Here is a 13,873-nt window from a genome sequence, read left to right as displayed (position 1 = left end):
TTTGCAAAAGGTTTGGAAGTAGATTATTTGTAATTGCTTTTTCTATATGGGTTGGATCCCCTGAACCTGAATTGGTTTTTACATTGAAGAGGTTGTTCATTGTTTTTCCACTTTGTTACAAAAATCTTTGTGTGTTTTTGCTACTTTCATTATCGTTGCTTTAGATTTCGTGATTGATTACTGTGGTTGAATTACATGTTGGATTTTTTGTTTGGAATACGCTTATCTTGTTGAATTAATCCAATTAATCAGCTGCGCAAGTGTTTGGGATCTAAATACATAGTTTTTGTTTCTTCAAAGATATAGAGACTGCTAGTTATTTTGTTCTAGAGAAGGGTTTCATAAATGCATGACTGCTTGAAAAATAAAGACATCAACAACAAGCATGGCTCTATAAAATTCCCCTTTGTTAATTTTCTTGTTATACGCCCCTTAAATAATGAAGACAATGAGTAAATTTTTTGAGATACCAGCTAGACCAGGTCTATTATCTGTTGGGTATTGGCCATTGAACGGGGTTTAAGTCTCCATCTGCGCTTTATACATTTCATCTTGTTGCTATTTAATTGATATGCTTTGATCCTTCCTTGATTATCTTTCAGTATGCTGTCTTGTGATTGCTACAGATTAAATAAGCATTTCATGATCTCCTTTCGCTACTGACTGAAACAACCTTTGTTGATTGTACCTGCATATCCTATCAGTCATAATATCTATAGGATACAGTGCCAATGAGGTGACTTCAAGTCTCTGTCCGAGTTTGATACATCCACATCTTGTTGCTTTTTTAATTGATTATGTATTGGACCCTTTGAAGGGAATTGAGTCTAATTCCCAAAACTTGTTAGAAGCAAAAATAGAGAAGAACACACACAAAGAACACTCACACGACAAAAAGATTTACTTGGTTCACCAATAGGGCTATGTCCATGGAGTCGCAACAATTTTCACTATGTTAGAGAGAATAATACAGAGACAGTTTACAATACTTCAAACCCTAATTCTGAAGCGACAATATATAAAACCCCAAAAAGGGGAAAAAAAAACTCCTATCAGCCTAAGCCTCACAAAAAAAACCTATTTAAAATCATAATGCTCCCAAGTTGGGTCGGGTCCAAACCGGATCGATTGAACACAAAACCATGCTCTACATAGCCTAATACCCTTTGTTGATTGTCCTTTTCATATGTTATCTGATAGATTGTCCTTTCCATTTCTTGTTTGGTAGATTACACAACTTTTGCAGATCTTATGATCAAGCCTGTTTAAAGTTTCCCTATGTTAGAAATTGAGTTACCTTTTAGTTTTTCCAATGACTAATGTGTTCAACGATAGGAAAACTTACACTACACCAATGAGCTTTAGCTTAAATAAAACCTCCTCCCCTTGTCACAGGGAGGTGGTGTGTCACGTTGTAAGTTCCACACCCCATTGGGTGCGTGAATGCTTACCAATAAAACAGATTACACTGGAAGGTTGCATTGTTTCTTTAGTTAAGGAAAACTTTCCAACATATGAGTATTATCTAGTTATAAAGCACAATGCACCTGGCAGAGACCTCATGTTTATTGCATGAACCGGCCTGCAAATCAACCCTCCGTATCAGCAAATGGCAACCCCACATACTAGCATTTGACAAGGTGTGTTGACTGGCAATGTGGGACTCAAAACGTCCATAAAGAGAAAGATCTAGTATTGTGGAAGCCACCTAGCGCACATGTAAGCCAACTCATCTGATGTGAAATAAGCTTTGTTTTGCACCAGACATTTCAGACACAGTAAATTACAAGAGCCTCATAATGAACACTTATAATCTTGCATGGGGGTTTTCTTCTTATGACAAGCTAAAAAAACCACTTTCTTTGATGTACTTTTAATGGTTTTCGATTTCATGCACTTAAAGACAAGGATTAGCTGGTCCTATTTTGGCTCCTTATTTCTACCAATGTTTCTGTCTTGGGATATCCAGATTCTCTTTTTTCTTTGGTATCCTGTCGTTTCTTCTCTTTTTAAGTTTATGTGTGTGATGGCAGGCTGGCTTGACCATGTTTTTTCTTAATTTCTTGGTATAGTAAAATAAAAATGCAGTGACCTCTGCAGGTTTTCCCATTCTGCAATACTTCTCAAAGTTGGATGTACGGTTGTGCTCTACTTTTGACATGATTTTTACTTGTGCCATTTGGTAATCCATTTTGGTTTCATGTGTTTCCAGGCTGCCTTAATTAGATTTGGTTTTCCTTTGATGTGTTTGTCCTCATGATAGTTCATAGACGAGTTCAGGTATAGCGAATAAGTCCGAGACACTTAATAATGGTTTCGTTATATATCTTTCAGCTCTAGTATATGGAATGATTATACTTAGCTTTTGTTGTATTCCTTGAAAGGTCCTGTCCTGTGCAGATAAACCCTTGTTTACATCTTGTATAAGTTGTATTCATAAAGTCTCTTCTCTTTTCTAAATTTTGTTATTATTAAAACTAAAACAAAATACTGATTCCATCATTCAACCAAAAAACAAGAAAAAGAAAGGTCTTGGTGTCATTTGCAGATCTGTTCAACATCATATTCTCAATATTTGTAGCAATGGGTTCCCTTGTCTTACTAATGAAAATTAATTTATTGTGGACATGCTTGCCCATATGGAATGCCGAATTTTGTGGTTATTATATTGAATGCTCTGCTGAATTTTGTAGTAACTGAGAATTTGATATGATGATCTAGGTACTTTTATATATACACTTCATTTCATAAAACATGCACACGAGTAGAACAATGGTGCCACAGTCTGTGTTCCTATGTAGTTCCCAAATCATTTATCTAGAAATAAGAAAATCTTTCTAGAATTTGGAGGTGATTTAATTTGGTAACGGTCATGAGACTTTTCTACCCTCAGTTAATTGATTATGATTGGCAGTGGTTTTATGTGTGAATCTACAGATCGAATGCATAATCCAAAACAATCTTAAGGATTATTAAATGATTTTGAAGAATTGTAGTAAACAAACATGTGGTACTCCGAATTTGTATGAAATTTGATTGGATAAGCATGTTGTGCAACCCTGCGTTGAGTTCTGCATCAGATGTTTATTAGGTGGAGTTTTTTTTTTTTTGGAGATAATATTAGGTAGAGTTTGGTTTTCTGCATCAGATGTTTATTAGGTGGAGTTTTTTTTTTTTTTTTTTTTTTTTGGAGATAATATTAGGTAGAGTTTGGTTATAACCCTTCCTCAGATAATAAACCTCTAAATGTGATGTGATGTGACCTATTCCTGAGTCCCACATTGCTAACGCTTTCTCTGAGTCATGAGTCATGACAAAACCTCTAAATGTGAGAAGTTGTGGTCCCAACTCCCAAGGATACAAAGACATCTACCAATAAATAGTACATAATTGGACTATGTTTAATCTCATTTTAATGTGTTTCCTTCCTTCCTCACGTTTCTTTTTATCTATTCGATGAAATCTTTTTTGGGTTTAAATGGAGTACTGGACATTGCTAGGTATCCACGTAGACCAATATATTGTGCTGAGACACAGACCAACGTGGAACCTTAGTATGCCACAGCAGCCACCAATCCATGGAGTTTAGCCACGTGCTCTGCAATGATTGCCTTATTTGGGTAACAACATTATGTGAGCTTGGACCTTATTTTAGCCAAGGTTGTCACTGAAACCTTGTGCACCATAAAAAGAGAGAGAGGAAAGCAAAATATCTAAGAACGTGACTGTTACTTGATCCAAATTCAAGACCACACACCTTTGATCCTCAAAACCATGATCTTCTCAGATTCACAAAATGCAAAAAACAATTACTCTTGTTGAAGGGGATTTTGATATATGTTACACAAAGATTAATAATGCATTTGACACTGACCCATTCATCCTACATACTAGACTAAATCCTAACAAGAAAGTTTGCAAATACAATTGAAAAATGGAGAAATGATAAATTAAAAAATAAAAAGAAGAAGAAACAGAGAAACTCTCAATAGGGAGATGTGTTTTTCTTTTTACCCACTGGATAACATTTCGATTTTTGTCAAGAACTCAAAACACACTCAATGCTCTTCAAGGTTCATTTCTTGTTCCTTGGGACAACTTTTATAGGCAAACCCTGTCTGGGTACAGGGAAAGGGCCATATTGTATACCATTCCCGTCTCCTACAACTTGCCACCTAAATAAAGCCAAACATATGAGATTACAATTAAAAGAAAGTAAGAAACAACATTTCAACTTTTGAAATTGTTGGGCTTAATTTTTAGTTCAAACAGAAATATCAACATTTTTCCCCCCAACCTTGATTGTGAAAAAGCATGAACTAGGGGACTTTTTTAAGTGTTCAAATTTTAACTGTCCCTTGCAAAATTGCACCCTTTTGTATCTAGCTAGCTATTCATATGGTATCTAGCCATAGGTACTAGTCTCATATTATAATAAATGAAACGCCCTCTGTATCCACACACACACACACAACTAAAGAAGCATTTGTATCTGTATCCACACACACACACACAACTAAAGAAGCATTTGTATTAAACGCCCTCTGTATCCACACACACACACACACACACACACAAAACTAAAGAAGCATTTGTATTAGCTGAGCTCAGACCGGATGCAACCACATAAAATAACATAAATTGCACAGATTTTTAAGCTTCAATATTCGTTGTTGTTGTTGCTTTTTTTTTTTTTTTTCATTAAAAAACTAGATTTTTAAGCTTCAATATTCGTTGTTGTTGTTGCTTTTTTTTTTTTTTTTTTCATTAAAAAACTGTTTTTTATAAATAATATTTATTAGGGAATTAATATCATAAGTCAGATATTTTTTTCAAAATAAATCTTGGGTCATGCTAGTTAATAGTTCATTTTAAAAAGTTTTGATACCACTTTAATGAAAAATGAAAAAAATTATCAAAATATTAATTACTTTTTTTTTTTCATTTCCTATAAAAACTTTCTTTAAATAAATTATTAATCAATGTCTTAAAGGCACTCGTTAACATTTTCTATAAAGTTCATACTCACCATTCTCAATTCTTCCCTAATAATATTACCGACGCAATCATTTTCTTAATAAATTTCACAATGATTAAGCTGACAAAATATTATCAACTCTTATTGAATTTATTACCACTACTTTATTATCTATTATTAGCTATTTGTATTACAATGGTAAAATTTGTTATGAATTATATTGTTTTTATGCACCAATTGATTTCCTCACCCCGGCCCCGGCCCCTCCCCTCCCCAAAAAGAAGAAAGAAAAAAAAAAAGAGCAAATTTGAAATTTGTGCATAGGCAGGTATTGTCGACTGGGTGTAAAAGTGCAAAGCAAAGTTGTGGTGTTAAGGAGACCCGTACATTTAGCTAGGACACAAAGACATTTGTACTCGTTTCTGCAACTGGCAAATTGTGTCCCTTTTACTGGGCTGTGATCCGTATCTCCAACATAGTAGATCCAACGGCTAATGTTAAATTTAGAGAATAGAGATATGAGTAATTGGATTTGATATTGGAATTGGAGAATATCTATTATCCACCCAGACCATTGGAATCTAAAACGTTTTTTTTTCCTAAATTTAAAGGGTGATTGGACTGTTTACCAAAAAAAAAAAATGATTGGACTGGAAAAAATTCAGCATGTTTCCAAAACATATAATTCCCTCTTGATTGGGCTGGGAGGAGCTTCGTAGGGTCTTCTCCCATATAAAAACTTATGTTCAATCTCTTCCCTTTCACTTATGGTAAAAAAAAGCAACATGGCGGTTGGGACTATTGGTCTGTTTAGATAGCATTTATTGTTGTTGAAAGTTACTAAAAATTGATTGTTGCTGAAAACACTGTAGCAAGATAATTTTTAAATGTGTGAATAGTATTGTGGGACTCACTTTTAATATTAAATATTGCGTGAACAGTGCATAAACAGTACATGCACAGTAAATTTTGTCCCCCAAAGTCAAAAAAGCCGGCAAAAAAAAAAAAAAAGGGAGAAAACGTGAAATTGAAAACGTGCCGCAACTTAATGTGCTATCCAAACCCATACTATTAGTTGTGACATGATCATACTAGTCTTACCTTTTATTTTTTGTTTTTTTATTTTTATTTTTTGAGAAACTAGTCTTACCTATTTGGAAATCAATGTCTGAGAGGTTTAGACGATATAATTTAAAACTAATTAAAACAAGGCAACTTAGATGGACAATAATATATAGTTCTTTCTCAGCACAAAAAAAAAAAAAAAAAAATGATACATAGTTCTTTCTACTAGGGTTAAATTAGGGGTTCGTTTGGATACAACTTATTTTTCCTAAACTGAAAACTAAAAACTGAAAACACTGTAGCAAAATAATTTTTAAATGTGTGAATAGTACTGTGAGACCTATTTTTAAATATTTTTTTTTTCTGAATAAAGTGACTGTAGGTCCTATGAACAGTGCGTGAACAATGACATTTGTTTCATGAACAATAAATTTTGTCTCCCTAAAACGTGTGAAAAAAAAAAAAGGAGAGAAAAACGTAACGCAGGATTCAGCGGAAACGCTGAATCCAAACCCACACTATGAGATTTATGAGAAATTATACGGCCTTCATAGTAGACCACGCAATTTATCTATTATTCTACTAAAAAACTCTCATTTATTTAAAATTGCTAAATCAATAGTTATTTTTTGTTAAAAAATTTTTTTTGACTCAACGATTTTAAACAAGTAGGAGTCTTTTAGTAAAATGATGGTTAAATGACGTAGTCCACCGTAAATATATTATAATTTCTTGAGATTTAGATGGACCATAATAGTTCTACACAATAAAAAACCAATGTTATTTGGTAGTACTATTATGGCATTGATTCTTTATTTAATAGGCAGCTTAGATGGACCATAATAGTTCTGCCCAGTAGAGAGACTCGGATGATAAAATGTAGAACTAAAAAAAATTGGGAAATGTAAATGATAGAATCTAAAACTAATTAATTACGGGAAAAGCTAACAAACATTTAAAGGACATTAATTTATGAAGTATATTTAGAAAAATTTTATGAGAAAAGAACAAATGAATTAATTGTTTTGACAAGTTTTTATATTTCAATAAAAGTAGAGATCAAAACTTTTATAAAATAGTTTATTAACAATTATCCTAAGAACAATCTATTAACAGAACTCATTAATTAAAACTTAAAGGCTTAGATGGACCATATAATGAAGTCTAAAACTAATTAAAATTAAGAGACTTAGATGGTAGAGTCAAAATCTAATTAACACTCCCATTTAGTTTCTTGAAAATGAGAGCACAAAGAATTTCTCTGCTATATATTGCAGTCAAAATGTGTCTATCATTAAGCTTAAGATGCCCATTATTCTATAAGTGGGCATCTTGCCTAAAATAAACTATATGTCTTCCCTGTAACCAGTGCAAAATCATTTAGATTAATTTCAATAAATTTATTAAAATACTTAGTAATTTTTTAAGATACAATATTTCACAAGAAGATAAGGAAATTTTAATGGTAGTAGTAAATTTATTAAAATACTTAGTATTTTTTTAAGATACAATATTTCACAAGAAGATAAGGAAATTTTAATGGTAGTAGTAATTAAATTGTAAAATGGACATGAAGACAAGGATTTCATAAACGATAATGAAGAATCTTGTGGATCAGTTATACAGTCATACTGTTTTTGAGCTGATGACAGATGACAATGAAGCTGAGAGAATTTAATTAATTTGTATGTCATGCAGAGGTCATATAAGAGTTACGTTTGACTAAAATGTCTTGCATGTGTGCCACGTGTATAGAAACATGTAGGTGAACAATTCTTTGGTTTTTTTTTTTTTTTTTGGTTGTAAGCTTGATTAGCAATTTGGCATCCACTCTTCCTGTTCACAAGAAAAAACTTATGTTCACTCGCCTTTAAAGCCACTGAGGACCACTTCCATAGCCTAAGGAACACCCAAAATGGACCACTGATCAAAGCATGAAACCACCCCCCTCTCTATAGTCAACCAAGACAAAAACAAACAACCTTTTTCCACGAACTCATACTAGCTGGTTGACAATATGTGATGCTATGTTATGAGTATCTTCCACTATTACAAAACGAAATTAGTACCATAAAATGGACCATTATTGCAGCCCTATTTGTGATAAAGTGTGAGTGATTAGGGTGTTTAGTACATGTTTTTAAACAACAATTTTCAATTTTTAAATAACATTAGATGTATTTTTATATATTTTTTCACTTTCGTATTTCGACACATGTTTTTAGACAACAATTTTCAGTTTTTAAGTACATGTATCAAACACTTTTTAAGGTTGTACTAATAAACTCGAAGAAATTTGAGAGAGAGAGAGAGAGAGAACCTGCAAGAAGTGGTGAGGTGGTGTAGAAGAATGAGAGTCTCTAGCTTAGCCAGCTCACTTCCTGGACAAGCATGCACTCCATTCCCAAACGGCATGTACGTGTTAGGTCTTGGTGGCACCTGTTCCATCACACAAACAAAAACCAAAGCCAGAATCTCTTTAAAGTCTTCTCTATAACCCAAAAAAACAATATATTCTATATTTTTTACTATACAATAGGATTTAATATATACTTCCAAACTAGTTTATGGTACAAAATTTTTACTACCATTAGTCAAAATTTTTTTTTTTTTTTTTACTAACATACAAAACTAGCTCACGTGATCTGAAACATGAAAAGATTTCAGGCGCAGATGGTCTGAGTAGAGGAAGATTTATATGGAAATGAAAAAGACACTTCAAGATAATCGAACAATTGACAACCTTATATTTCTGCCAAAACAAGATAGAATATAACATTGTGTATGACCCACTTCTTGAATCTTGGTACAGATATGCTAAGAAGTTGTTTTTATGGGAGGCTGGCATTTTGGTACGCTAGGAAAAGTCTTACTTACCTCGAATCTTGAAGGGTCAAACTTTTCCGGTTGAGGGAAGAAATCAGCACTGTGATGAATGGTTCTGAAGAGAGGCAGAACCTTCCAACCCTTCGGAATGAAGTAGCCCTCAAATTCAACATCTTCTACGGCTTCTCTGAATGTGAAAGAGAGTATACTTGCAGTTCTTAGTGTTTCTTGAATCACCTGAAATTAATTCACTTTATCATGACTCATGATGAACTTTAACTAAGAAAACAAATTGACAGCTAGAATTAATTTGCCACTAATGTTGATGGAGTGTGAAGGCAGTAAGACCATCTCCAATTTCAACTTGATCTATTTCATAAATTTTTGTTCAATATTAGAGATCTAAAAATGCATTATCATGTACATTTTTAGATAAATAAATAAATTTTGAATCATAGAATATACTCTCACCATTTCACTTAAAAATTAAAAAGAGAATATAATAAAATATATCTATTATTTTATTTTTTTTGAGATTAAATAATACTATTATTTAAAATTTTAAATAATATGACATTGTATACATATTTAAATATGTAATATTTAATTAGAGTTACCAAATAAATCTATTTAAAAGCAAAATGGCCTATTTTAATCTTATCCAAAATAAATAAATAGCATAAGTTTCAGTTAGTAGAATCAAGAACAGATGTCTTAAGTTAAAACTTTCTATAAAAAAAATTATTAAAAAAAAAAGGTTTTTTCCACTCTTCCAAGCATTTGGGTTTAATGTTACAACTAAAGTTAAATGATTAAATTTATAAATTTCTAAAATTTATCAATTATTAAAAAAATAAAAAAAAAATACCCGGCCAGTCAATGGCATGCGCCGAGTATCATCCCACGTAAGCCCGCGATTTTCTTCAAACAGTTTGCGTTGAATTCCTTCTTGTTCCTTCTGAAACATTTGATTGCCAATGCATAACATTAAAAAATAGAACAAATAGGCCCTGTTTGGTATATGTTGTTTAAAAATTAAAAATATGTATTTAAACAATATTACACATATTTTTACATACTTTTTCACTTATACATATTTCTAAAAAAATACAAATAATATTACTAGAACAACATTATCAAACTGATCATTTCTCTTGTTTTGTTTTGGATATTCGACCCCATTTGGTACGCGAGTTCAAACACATGTTTTTTAAAGAAGACCTGTTTGGTACATGTTGTTTAAAAACTAAAAATATGTATTTAAATAATATTACACATATTTTTATATATTTTTTTCACCCATACGTATTTTCAAAAAGTACAAATAACGTTACTAGAACAACGTTACCAAACTAGTCATTTCTCTTATTTTGTTTTGGATATTCGATTCTGTTTGGTAAACGAGTTCAAACACATGTTTTTAGTTTTTAAATAATATTACACGTATTTTTATATATTTTTTTGCCTACACGTATTTTTAAAAAAATTAAAAATGGTTATTTAAACTCACGTATCAAATGGTCCCAAATGCTACAATATCTCTCCCTATCATTGCATTATTTATTTATTTTATCAAGACAAATGACTGGGGAAAGCTTTGAAAAGAAGCAAAAATCCTCAACCAAGAATATTAAAATATACCCGTGTGGAAAAATACATTTCAAGAAATAAAAAGACACACACATATTTTAACAAAAATCTAATCTAAAAATCTATAGAGATTTGGACTAAAATTGAAGAACAAACAAATACCAATTTGGTCTAATGAAAATTTTACCGTCACGGCTTCTAGGAGATTGCCATTATCGTGCAAATACTTTAGAATCCATGTTAGGACACTCGCAGTTGTATCATGAGCAGCAAAGATGACTCCTATTATATTGTCAGCAATTTGAGAATCACTAAGCTGATTATGCTTCTCGTCTTCGGCTCCCAATAATATTCCTAATAAGCCTCCACCATGTTTCCCACTCTCCCTTCTCTTTTCTATTATTCTTCTCAAATCCTCATTCAGAAGCTAATTATTAAAAAAATAAAAAAAAAATACCCGGCCAGTCAATGGCATGCGCCGAGTATCATCCCACGTAAGCCCGCGATTTTCTTCAAACAGTTTGCGTTGAATTCCTTCTTGTTCCTTCTGAAACATTTGATTGCCAATGCATAACATTAAAAAATATAACAAATAGGCCCTGTTTGGTATATGTTGTTTAAAAATTAAAAATATGTATTTAAACAATATTACACATATTTTTACATACTTTTTCACTTATACATATTTTTAAAAAAATACAAATAATGTTACTAGAACAACATTATCAAACTGGTCATTTCTCTTGTTTTGTTTTGGATATTGGACCCCATTTGGTATGCGAGTTCAAACACATGTTTTTTAAAGAAGACCTATTTGGTACATGTTGTTTAAAAATTAAAAATATGTATTTAAATAATATTACACATATTTTTATATTTTTTTTTTCATCCATACGTATTTTCAAAAAATATAAATAACGTTACTAGAATAATGTTACCAAATTGGTCATTTCTCTTATTTTTTTTTGGATATTCGACTCTGTTTGGTAAGCGAGTTCAAACACATGTTTTTAGCTTTTAAATAATATTATACGTATTTTTATACACTTTTTCGTCCACACATATTTTTTAAAAAATTAAAAATAGTTATTTAAACACACGTATCAAATGGTCCCAACTGCTACAATATCTCTCCCTATCATTGCATTATTTATTTATTTTATCAAGACAAATGACTGGGGAAAGCTTTGAAAAGAAGCAAAAATCCTCAACCAAGAATATTAAAATATACCCGTGTGGAAAAATACATTTCAGGAAATAAAAAGACACACACATATTTTAACAAAAATCTAATCTAAAAATCTATAGAGATTTGGACTAAAATTGAAGAACAAACAAATACCAATTTGGTCTAATGAAAATTTTACCGTCACAGCTTCTAGGAGATTGCCATTATCGTGCAAATACTTTAGAATCCATGTTAGGACACTTGCAGTTGTATCATGAGCAGCAAAGATGACTCCTATTATATTGTCAGCAATTTGAGAATCACTAAGCTGATTATGCTTCTCGTCTTCGGCTCCCAATAATATTCCTAATAAGCCTCCACCATGTTTCCCACTCTCCCTTCTCTTTTCTATTATTCTTCTCAAATCCTCATTCAGAAGCTTCCTTGCCTTATATAACATTAGCAAATATAAAATTATTATAAAAAAACAAAACCCCATTTTAGAAATATATATAAACCTTATCTTACATTATCACAACATATGGTACAAATTATGTTCTTAAAGCAATGTAGGACTATTAGTTATTACCTTCATTGCTTTGCGAAAAGGAGTTCCCGGTAGATCTAGAGGCATGGAATTGTAGCCCTTCTCAAGGCAATGATACAAATTTTTTATTCCTTCCATTTCTAAGTCATGTTGGTCACCGAGGGCCGAAATCATTGCCACATCAAAGGCGTACTGAAGAGACCAAAAAATAGGAATAAACCTAATAGAATTCTAATGTGAAAAGTCATACCAAAAAAAAAAAGAAAAAAAGCTAATATATATTTATAAAACAGGAAGTGTAACAAACGGGTATACCCTCTTCATCTCTTGCAAGGTGTAAATGGTGCAATTGTTCCATGTTGGGATAAGCTTGAGAGCAATATGCTCAATCTTCGAGACTGACCCTCTTATTGCTGAGGGCATAAAGGAAGCTTGGACCAACTTCTTGAGCCTTGAATGGTAGGCCCCTTGATGAAAGAAGAGAGCCTCTGGCCCTATAATTTTCTCTTTGCTTGGTGGATAAGTTGGCTTGAATAGATGAGCTCGACTCACTAACACAACCCTTGCAGCTTCTGGGCTTGAAACCATCACACAGGGGCATCCCAATATGTGGGTCTTAAATATATCTCCATACCTGCACAAATGGACCATAAAAAACTATTCAGAACTTACTAGTAAAAAAGACAATTTTTACTCTTTCTGGGTGTGCTTATTTTACTTAATTAGTTTCTGTATAGGAACTAGCTATGAACAAAAGGGTCAACATAGAAATGAGAATCTGGGGGGGCCCTATGTGTGATTTTGTGTACCGTTTTTGCCTGTTGGAAAAGAAGGAATTTGGGTTTTCAGTGTAGAGCTTGAGAGTCTCTCCTATGTATGGCCAACCCATTGAACCAGGGGGTAAGCGTTTGTGTCTGGGGTGGCGCCATTGGACGAAGGGTAGGAGCAGCAACAAAGAACAGAATAGTAATGGTATAAGAATGACAAACTGAGAATGAAAAATTGCAAAGAGGGGTGATAATGAGAAAACTTGCATGGTGTTAATGAAAAAATAGAGAGGTGGCAAGAGGCCAACTTGAACAAGAAGTGATAGTTGAAGGAAGATGTCGTGGTGGTGTGGGTGTTTTTATAGAGTGGGGAGGTTGGGGTTTGAGACAGACGTCACCATAGTTATGGACTAATGGAAACACCTTGCAGCTCTAGCTCTCTTTTTATTTTTTATTTTTTGGACCATGACTAAATCAAAAATAAGTTATGACATCTGGTGATAGCTTAAAAGTGATAAATTATTAATGTGATTACGTTACAAATTTTTTTTTGCAATAACTTAAAAATCACGATGATTTTTTTTTTTTCTTTTTGCAAGAACTTATTATCTAAAATTTTATTACAATATTTCGCATTAACTATTACAAAAACTCTAATATTATTGTAACAATTTTTCATTACAATAATAATAATAAAAAAATTCTTGTAGTACCACTGCTATTGAAATTTAAATTGGATTTTTTTAATAAAAAAAACAATTCGATAATTATGGATCTAGAGTTGTAAACCAATTGAGTTAGATAGCTTTTTACAATTTAAACTAGAATTCGATTATAAGAAAATTAATATACTAAGGGTCTGTTTGGGAATAACTTATTTAGCTTTTTAATGAAAGTGTGTCAAAGTATTCTTATACGTTGAAAAAATTTAA

At 32.1% G+C, this 13,873-nt stretch overlaps 1 protein-coding gene across 2 annotated transcripts; it reads right to left on the bottom strand.

Moving 5' to 3' along the window:
• Positions 1-3,797: 3,797 nt before the first annotated feature.
• On the bottom strand, positions 3,798-13,283 carry LOC111985954 (abscisic acid 8'-hydroxylase 2). Of its 2 annotated transcripts, XM_065766948.1 has the most exons (8): positions 12,984-13,283; positions 12,490-12,808; positions 12,217-12,366; positions 11,827-12,075; positions 10,917-11,006; positions 8,921-9,106; positions 8,364-8,482; positions 3,798-4,175 (listed from the first exon to the last, which is right to left on the bottom strand). In XM_065766948.1, the coding sequence occupies exons 1-8, from the start codon at positions 13,208-13,210 to the stop codon at positions 4,076-4,078; spliced, it is 1,440 nt and encodes a 479-aa protein (XP_065623020.1). In that variant the 5' UTR covers positions 13,211-13,283; the 3' UTR covers positions 3,798-4,075. The 2 variants fall into 2 exon arrangements, with proteins under 2 accessions (XP_065623020.1, XP_065623019.1); XM_065766947.1 differs by lacking the exon at positions 10,917-11,006.
• Positions 13,284-13,873: the final 590 nt, after the last annotated feature.

The sequence above is a fragment of the Quercus suber genome, unplaced genomic scaffold (assembly GCF_002906115.3).
Source record: "Quercus suber isolate HL8 unplaced genomic scaffold, Cork oak 2.0 scaffold_760, whole genome shotgun sequence".
Taxonomy (NCBI): domain Eukaryota; kingdom Viridiplantae; phylum Streptophyta; class Magnoliopsida; order Fagales; family Fagaceae; genus Quercus; species Quercus suber.
Note: the sequence above shows the minus strand (reverse complement) of the source record. Positions and strands in the feature narration are given on the sequence as shown.